The sequence below is a fragment of the Pleuronectes platessa genome, chromosome 1 (genome assembly GCF_947347685.1).
Source record: "Pleuronectes platessa chromosome 1, fPlePla1.1, whole genome shotgun sequence".
NCBI classification, from domain to species: Eukaryota; Metazoa; Chordata; class Actinopteri; order Pleuronectiformes; family Pleuronectidae; genus Pleuronectes; species Pleuronectes platessa.
In genome coordinates this window covers 7,140,245-7,150,281 of record NC_070626.1, presented here as the reverse complement: position 1 = coordinate 7,150,281, position 10,037 = coordinate 7,140,245, and the positions used below count along the sequence as shown (strand labels likewise).

Here is a 10,037-nt window from a genome sequence, read left to right as displayed (position 1 = left end):
AAAAATAGGATTTATCTAGACAAGGGGTACTCAGCAAAAATTTAAAGAGGTCCAGTTACAGAAAATCTCTTGAAGCAAAGGTCCGGAAGATCATAATGTCTAACTATTTAGTGTGATATACATTTAAGTTGCCTAGTAGTTGTATCAACATCTGCATGTACTAAATGCCTGACTGTCAAATCAAATGAATTCCGTATGATGCAAAAAACAATTGACATAATTTATTGTCACGTAACATAGAACTGAACATATGATTGCAGATATGTATAATGTTCTCTCATCAACAAAATAAAAGTAGGGCTGCACTTCAAAATTGTGCATGTTCAAATAAAGGGCTTAACTTCAGAAAAATAAAATAAAGGGAGCAAAAGCTATCATTTCAATTATTCTGTTTCACATCTTGACTCAAAAGTCTCAAAGAATGTTACAGACAATAAATAAATCTAAACACATCTTAACAATTGAACAGTTTTACATTACATTTCATTTAGCTGACGCTTTTATCCAAAGCGACTTACAATAAGTGCATCAACCCCGAGGGTACAGACCCAGGACAACAAGAATCAAGAAAGTACAATTTCTTCAAAATAAAACAAAACTACAAAGTGCTGTAAGTAAGTGCCATTTAAGTGCTACTAAAAGTGTTAGTTTCAAAGAGTTGTTATTTTTTTTTGCTGAACGTTTTAGAATCACTTTCTTCCCCTCTTATATCCCACTCCCCCACTTCTTCCGTCTCACTCCTGTTTCCTCCACTTTCCCTCTTACTCCTCTGTTTCTCTCCCTTTCTCCGTCTCACTCCTCGGTTTCTCAACTTTCTCTTGGCCACTCATCTGTTTCTAAACTTTCTACAGCTCAGTCGTATGTACCTCTCCCTTTGTTTTCTCTACCTGTATCGCTATCTTTCTTTTTCTTTCTACCATCTTTTCATTTGTAACTTGCCTCTAACTCTCTCATCTGTCTGCACCGTAGATTCGCAATCTTAACCGCCTTGAACCACAGAATTGATTGGCTGAGTAGTATCACGTGGGATGGCTTAACTCACATGCAATTGGTCTGTGCGTTTCCTCATCTGCCTAACCACTACCATAAAGACTACAAAAAGCTGCTCCGGTTACAAATAGAAGTGCCCCGTCAGGGTTTTAAATCATAACCTTCTGTTTTGGTCCGGGTCCGTACGGGACAGCTTGTTGATCCGGACTCGGACCGCAGTCCGCCTGTTGGTGACCCCTGATCTAGTCTGTTCATTAAACACAATACATTTTCTCTATTAAGGGCCAGTTTCCTGTTAGCCCTGGACGTTGCACCTGTATATTTTATTTTTGCTGACATGTATCTTCAAGGTTAACATACACATATTAGAAGTCTTAAATAATTACACTTTCTTGTGTTCTGTTTATTGAGTGAGCTGCTGATTTTATGTGGCACTGTATCGGTATGTCATTTTTTCTGTTTCCCCTACAGATCAGAATGAGCAAAGCAGTTACTGTCCGTGACCCTGTCGAGAGAAACGTGGAACGGCTCAAGGACAAGTTCACGGTCATGAATGTGGCAGTAGTGAAAGAGACCCAGAACATGCTCAGCAAAGTAATAAAGAAAACTCCTCTCCCTCAGAAACTGCTGAACAGACCCCCGTTTCGATTCCTCCATGACATCTTCACTGAGGTCATCAGGACCACTGGTTTTATGAAAGGCCTGTATGAAGAAAATGAAATGAGTCCAGAGAACATTATGGAAAGGCAATCCAAGATAGCCTTCCTCCAGAAAGCCATAGATGTTGTGATGCTGGTGAGTGGTGAGGCCCTGCTCGCAAAGCCAGCAGAGATTGTAGCTGGTCATCAGCCTGAGAAAACCAATGAGCTGCTCCAGGCCATCGCCAAGTGTTGCCTCAACAAGATGCCAAGTAATGATGCAGTGAGGAAAGTACTTGGTGGAAAAAAGGTGGACATGAAGACCAAGGCCATCACATCCAGGTCCCAGGGCAATGGAAAAATGAACGAGAAGAAGGAAGAATGTGAACGTCACCTGAGTAGAGAGGATAGCAGAAAGATTACAAAGCACAGTTGCAGGGCTAACCATCTCCCAGACGAGCCCAAAGAGCAGCAGCGCCGACCAAGAGATGTGGAGAAGAAGAACCACAGGGACAGGAAATGCTCTGACAACAATCTGCACAGTGCACAGGACCATGGCAAAGAATGTGACAAATTCAAGAGCCAAGTGCGAGACGAAGACAGAGACAAAGGGCAAGATAAAGACAGGCAAAATTTGAAGGACAGAGAGATGAATCGAGAAAGGGAAAAGGACATGGAAATAGACTCCCCCAGAGTTATGGAAAAAGACAAGAAAAAACAAAGAGACAAAGAGCGGGAGCGTCCCAAACAGGGGGAAGAGAGCAACAAAACTGTAATTAGAAAAAGTAATATCAAGGTATCAGCCGAAACAGAGGGCTGGGGCAAAACAGCCCAACCTGTATCAGCTTCTGAAAATCCAGGTAGAAAACCCCTGCTTTCATCTGCGGAAGGGCTGAGGCAAAGATGTACAATTAGAGAACAAGATGAATCGGTCAGTGAGGGATTCAGAGATGCACAGTTAACTCAGAGCTCTGTTCCTCCAGAAAATGGGGACACTGTTGTCTCTTCAGTGCTATCTGACATGGCTCCTAGAAGGGCTTACCCAGGAACTCTTTGGTTCAGGAGACAGAAGACTTACGCTGGTATGACTTTAACTTGGAGACTCCTTAGTGCCATAAACCCAGTACCTATTATAATGGATAGGGAGAAGATCTCTGAGGATGAGGAGGGTGAAGATAAGCAATTTTTCAAGGAGGCGGCTGTCCATCCACCCCCACATGCTCCTGATATAAAGGTAAACTTGTCGCCACCATGCCTCGAGTCCAAAGAGCAGAACTGGGTGTCTGAAGCAGCATTGAATAGAGAAGAGGATGCAGTGACGAGGGAAGTCGAGTGGCTGCATTTATCCATCCAATCGGTTAGCTGCAGTTTCCTTCCTTTAGGAAAGATCATGGACAACATCCTGGAGGAACTGGATGCCATGCTGGCTGAACATTACACTTGGTGGCAGGTTAACAAGGAGCATGCACAGGCCTTACTAGAGGAGCACAGAGCGACTAACCCCAATTTGGATCCTCTGAAAGCAGAACTAGCTGAGCTGGAGCAGCTGACTGCAGACGAACTTGACAAGATTTGTGCTGTAAAGTCCAACATACTGAAGAATGAAGAGAAAATCCAAAAGCTGGTGACAGGAATTAATGTCTCTTACTCAACCTGAAGTGGGAAACAAGGTCCATGGGAAAATAAAGAGTTGTTCAGCTTTTGTTAAGTTAAATAAACTTTTTCGTGTAAACTTGAAACATCCTAGAAATTGCATGTATGTACTTCTAACAGCAAATAGAGTTAGAAAGAAACAAAACGGGTGTTTTATTCAACATACTTTGTATGGTTTGCCAATCAAACCTTTTATCAACTACTGATCAAGGTAAAGTGAAGCAGGGCGTAGTACAGGAATCTCCCCCCGGGTCTAGACACTGGTAGTGGTTGAGAATCCAGATAAGGTGATGATGATTCTGCTGAAGACTGGAGGAGATAAGGGTTGAGGTGGGTTATGTACGTCACTGATTGACGGCTGAATGCGGAAGAGAGGAGAAGGGATTTATAAGTTGACAGCAGCTGCATGATTGGCTGGAAGAGACTGTGGCAGTTTTCTAAATGGGACATGACAAACCAAACAAACCTAATTTTCATCATTTAGAAATGCCCACAGTCAGCTGATCAATAAGCGGGTAAAGTCTTCCTAATTGAACTTACGCTGAGCTTAATTTATGTAGCATTATGTAAAATAACGCTGACATTTGCTTTGCGGTAAAAAAAATAAAGAAGAAAGGTAAATAGATTCCATCATAAGAAAAAGCTATGAAAAAAAACTATACAAAATTTTAGGAATACATTTAATGGGATAAAGTCTTTTCAGTGAAACTGTAAGAGAAATTAGTTTTGTACATAATGTAATTGCTGGTTGGATAACGTTCAGGGTCAACATCTTTTTGAATGTATCAATGAAGCGCTACATCAATACAAGGCAGTTGTGTCACTAGGATGTGTTTGGGGTGGTTATGGGCATAAAAGAGCAGGACTGTCACCACAGGCAACAGGTATAACATTCAACAATCATCCGTACAGTCCAATCTGTGGGACATTTAGGCAAAATGTGCTTTGGTTAAGGTTAGGGAAATGCTGTAGTTTGGTTAAATGTATAATAATTTTTCTATATGAAAAAAGGTCAGGATTTTTTTCCCTAATCTCAACCAAGTAATGTGAGTTCTCCAACAGCTACAACAGGAGCCTGTGCGTTCAAGGCCTTGTTAAAACAAGCAGCAAAATCTATCTAACAGGTAACCAATGAAAGGCCACGAGGACTGGTGTGATCAGATTGCTTCTCTTTGAATTAGTTACACCCTTGCAGCAGCTTTTTCTTCTAGTTGAAGTATGTTTCACATGCTGATGCCATAACAGGTTGCAATAGTCAGGTATGGTGTGGATGAGAGAATGGCTGCTTCAAATGATCTGCAATAGAAGGGAATGGTCTGAATTTGCTGAAATGTCTCAGATCAGCAAAACAGGATTGGACTAATTTAATAAACTCAAAAGTCTCAAAAGACAATCACTCAACTTGTAAAACACTAAGACTAGATGAGAGCTCAAGAGTTTAGCTTAACTGAAGGATTTATGCTGCTTTAACATAAGAAATACCAATTTACAAAAGCCATCTTGTGTTACTCCTGTCAGTAACACACACAGTCAGAAACATTTTAACATGAAATAGACCTGAAAATGCACAAAATAAAATACAATGCATTTAATGCATGTGTACATCAGACCACTTTATAAGTCTCTTTGGCTTTTCTATTGTACTGTCAATGTTAATTTAGCCATTAGCGTTACTATTTTAAAAGTGAACTATGAATTTTCATACATTTTTTTAATTCTGTATTTTAACCCTTTACATCTGCACAGTATTTTCCCAAATGATTGTTTGCATATTGTTAACAATGAGGTAAGGGTCCAACACCTTCTCGAAATGCGACCTCCAGCCTCTGACCTGTCAGCACTGATGAAATAGAGTGCTGACACATGAATGGAAGTTTAAATGTAAAAGCATATTTAGTGCTGCTTAGGACAAAAGGGGATCTGCAACAGGCATTGTAATGAGTCTCATCACCAGAAGAAGAGCAGCATGGGGGACAAGGCAAAGTAGAAATCACAGTTTAGAGCCAGAGACAGATCCAATTCCCAAACTCTGTGTAATTACTGCAGATCAGGCTTTATCAGTGGCAGACATCGGCCCTGGGATCTCAGAGAAAATGATCAAAGAAATGTTGAAGGGAAGTGAGAGGAGGACAGAGAGAGTACTCTTAAAAAAACACCTGTAGATGTTGAATGAGGGATTATCTGGTGTACGTCAAATATCGCGCTTCAAACAGAGCAGATAGGTAAGCCATGATATATAAAGGGAGGCTGGGTAAATCTGCAGGCCCTTATCTTTTGTCATATGGGTTTCACAAAAGGACTGCTTTGATTGTAATCTAAGGGTTGTCCAACAGCTTGGATTTTTTAGGCTTGATAAGATATGGTGGATCAAAGGATCACATGAAGAAGTTATTAAAATACATCATATATCTAAGATTATAAACAATATTCCCCTGCTCACATGAATTAAAATTTGGATAACTACTAATACTCACCAAAAGGGATACTTAAGAAATTATCCTGATTATACATCAATGCGATACATACATTTGCACAATATAAGACCTCAACTCCTAATTTGTCCAGTTGTATTTGTGGCTTTTATCAACTACTTCCACTGAAACTAATTGGCTGTTCAAATACTGTAAGGCCACTAGTGGCAGGGGTACAGTCAAGAGGAGAGGACTGGCCATGATTTTCATTATGAGGCAATGAAAAGCCTTTACACAGCACCAAATCCACACATTGTCCCCAAGTCTCACTAAGCACTATTCTCTCCTGAGCATACACAACCATGGGGCTTGAGAGCCTTTCAAAGCAGTCAAACAAATGCATTAATGAATATTACATTTCCAGAGCTACCAGGGGTAGTTCTGGCTGATCCAAAAGGATGCTTGTGATATGTTGTCTAGGAAAGTTGTCCTAGACTGTCGCATAATTAGGCTTATGAATCATCAATGCAAAACCCCAAGCAGACTCTGTAAATGGATGAGATCTAAGGTTTCCTTCATCCTGGGTAGATTCTGTAATTATTTAAATGAGTGACCCTTCCAGTCAAAACAGTCAGTGGGAGTCTGCAAGTCAATGCTTAATCCAGTTAATGGCTACAGTAGTTAATATATTAATTATTAGGCCCTTGAGCTCTTAATTATCCTATTTTGTTTAAGGATTTTTTGCAATCCAAGATGATGGTATTAACCATGGTTTACAATAAAAATAAATCAATCAACACAGTTGACAAAGTCTTAGTGCAAAGCGCCTTGCTAAAAAGTGATCTGATGCATTAATGTCATGCAGACGTAGTTTATACTTGTGGATCTATAAGCGCAGTCAATTTTTAATGGACTACATTTATATAGCTCTTTTATCATATCATCTACCAATCATTGCTTTACTCTGAATATTCCCCTATTCACACACATACTGTTAAGACCAGGTTTTCCACCTCTTTTTGTGCTCTGTGTTTTCCCTTCCTCCAATGTTTCTCCTTTCCTGTGTGGCTCTACCTGGAGCAGGGCTTTCTGGTGAATTCCTTCTCAGCTGAGCTTCATCTTCTCATCCACTCCACCTCAGTCTAAAAACCCCTCACTTCATCTCCCCTGTCATCGACAGATCGTCCGTTTGCCAGTGTGGTATCATATCTCGACTTTGTTATTTCACCTCTCTTCCTTTCTGCTGCTTTTTTACCCCGTGCTCCCTTTTTTACACAGAACCAGCTGCTTACCATTCGTTTGTTCACCTTAATCTGCTCCGGCCTCACCCTGCCAGGGCCTTTGGATCCCCACTGCCTGCCACCACCCCCCCCAGCTATTGAACAATAAACCTTTTTGTTACTACCATCTGCTTTGTATGTGTTCTGCACTTTGAAGTTTCACAAGAAACAGATAATAACACATACAGCTGATTTTCAGTATATAGCACGTCTTAAACTCAGGTTCAGTATCTTCTCCAATCACACAATGACATGCAGGCTTGAGGAGTCGAGGATCAAACCTTCCGTTAGTGGACGACCCGCTCTAACCCCCAATTCCCATCAACCCAAGTCAAAAGACATGTCTATTTACAATGCATACATGCGAGATTTCCCAGGCTTTCATCCATATATTGCACAGCAGCTTAGACACTAGCTTATAAAAATCGTCATGTCTAAAGGTAATACCATGTTAATATCATCCTGACCTTATTATGGAGCCAGTTTCCTTCACTGATATATTTCCTTCGATGGAGTGCAAAATGCAGAAGACAGTGGGGCACCTGCTAGTAATACTCTTAATGCAGATACAGAGAAAATGTTAGAGGCAGAGAATAGAAAGTAGGCTCAAAGCTACAGAATCATGAAATGCATACCTGTGTTAGACAGCAGTGTTATAGTAATATGATTGTGGTGCAATGTTAGCAGTGAATTCAACCTGTCAACATTTTCTGTTCACCTCATAAACAAATCTCATCACTAATAATCTGAAGAAACACATTTTGTTTTGTGGCACACATATTTATATATTTTCTTTTTCGTTCAAGCTAGAAAACAATCACAGATTTTAGTCAATTATAATTCTTTCTTTCAAAATGCAGCAAGACTGAAACTTGACGGTGGTACGATATTTGTAGATCTGTAAGTGCACACTGCTTATTAGAATAATAAACTTAAACCAGAAGGTTGTGATGTATATGTAAAAATGAATCAGGTTATCACACACAGTTATAAAATGTTTACACTCAATATTTTAATTAATCACAGGATGTACATCGACTTTAGGTTCAGTTTTTTCAAATCAGTCTTTAGGTTTAGATCTGAATTTTGAACCAGGTGTTATTGTTGTTAATATGCCCTCTTTCATTTTGACTTTTTCTTTGAAAAGCACTGTGGATAAATATAATACTTTTCAATCACTTACAATGAAGGCTCAGGAGGAAAAATTACAATAACAAAAAAAGTGCTTCATTTTTTATATCTGCACCAGACTTTTGTTTAAGATGGACATAAAACCGTCAACTTTAATCATCAGTTTCACAGAGAAAAGGTCAAAGTACTAATTCATCTCCTCTTGCAGCACCATACTGATGGTGCAGCTAGCTGCTGCTGGCTTGCTGCTTACATGGCAGGCAGCGTCAAAGTAGTATCTGCAGTGCACACTATCCAATCTCCTCCACTGGCTTCAACTCTTGTAGCCAGTGATGATAACTCAACATAGGCACATATAGAGGGGGCGCCCACTAGCTCATCTGGTGCTCAGACGCCGTGCACATGGGGGATTAAGTCCTCCTGCAGAAGTGGCGGGATTCGTCTCTGACCTGGCCCTTTGCTGTGTGTCTTCCCTCATTCTCTTTCCCCTGATTTCACACTTGTTCTGTCCTATCATTAAAGCTGAGATGCCCAAAAACACAAACAGAAAGGTCAGATCTGTGTCACAGTTACCTTTTTGTTAATTTGCAAGTGTTGTAGTAAGTAATACAAGTATTGCTATTGCTCACATTGTTTCACTTTGTGTTTTGTCCTCTTTGTAGTGTTTTTCAGACATTCAGCAAAAACAACATGCGCTCTACCAGCAAATACAAATTCTAACATGGGTGTAAATGTAATGGCTCAGCAAAGCACGACAGCATTTAGGCCAAGAGTGTTTGTGTGTGTGTGTGTGTGTGTGTGTGTGTATGTGTGCTTGTGTGTGTGTTGTATCTGTTACTGCACAGCCTGTACCACACCAACCGACTTCCTTTCTGTATAGCCAGTTGTCTTGTAACCATTCATTTCCTCCATAATGGAAAGCCATGCTAATGAATATGAATTGAAACATCTGCAATTTCATCCCTGCCTCATATTGTCCTTTTTTTCCCTCCTGGCAGTGACAAAACATTTCCCCCCAGCTTTTGGTTTGCTGCCATGGGGCACGGTCTGGTGCGCTGGGGGCCTCATATGCTGAGAAGGTCACGTCTCCTGGCGATGGCTTCCATTGTCCTTCAGCGGATCCTCTGACACTAATCTAGATGCATCAGTTTTAACCGCTTCCCTCCACTGCAACATGCATCCATAGAGATCAATCAATCTACCTTGTAATTTCATCAGGATCTCTCTGCCGCTCTAACACGTCTCGCTTCCCGACCTCCTCCTACCCCTCCACCTTCTCCCTGTCACCTTCCTAAAGCGTCAGGCGAGGCCATTCATCTCAATTCGCATTGAGCATTGGTATTCAAAATTTGTTTTTCAAATTCATTGGCTGGGATTCCATGAGGGGTTTGTAACACTCGGTGGTCAATGGATTTATAATGACTCTGTGCAAAGTTGTGTCATAAATATCACTCTACATGTCCTTGCGAGGTTATTCTTTCAGTTCTGTGAATCCAATAAATCTAACGGAGGGCACCAGCTTGCTGAACATAGTATGGCATACAATGGAACACACTGCGTTCTCTCCCATTAAAAAGCAACAAATTAAAACCCACATTTCGCTTGGCAGATGTGTGCCAGATGCCTGTTTTTTGTACAACTCACATATCTCCGGGATATATGCTGATATTTGTGTCCTCTTTTTTTCCTCCCCCACTTCCACCTGCTCTTTTTTTCATAAGAAGCACACACCAGCTCTTCTGCATGTTTAGCAATGACAAATGGAGGACTCTGGTCTTCAGGGGCATGAAGAGGAATCAGGTGCACTAAGGCTGCAGGGCCTATAGGCTCCAGCAGCTTTAAGCCCAGGGGCCACCGGCAGAGGAGAGCTGCAATAAGTCTGGCCTGAAGAATGAATACATTCACATGAGACAAACAGAAGGGAGAGAATTGGC

At 40.9% G+C, this 10,037-nt stretch overlaps 1 protein-coding gene across 1 annotated transcript; it reads left to right on the top strand.

The window, feature by feature from the left end:
* Positions 1–1,539: 1,539 nt before the first annotated feature.
* Positions 1,540–3,285, top strand: LOC128444565 (TRAF3-interacting protein 1-like). The gene has a single exon (XM_053427115.1). The coding sequence runs from the start codon at positions 1,540–1,542 to the stop codon at positions 3,283–3,285; it is 1,746 nt and encodes a 581-aa protein (XP_053283090.1).
* Positions 3,286–10,037: the final 6,752 nt, after the last annotated feature.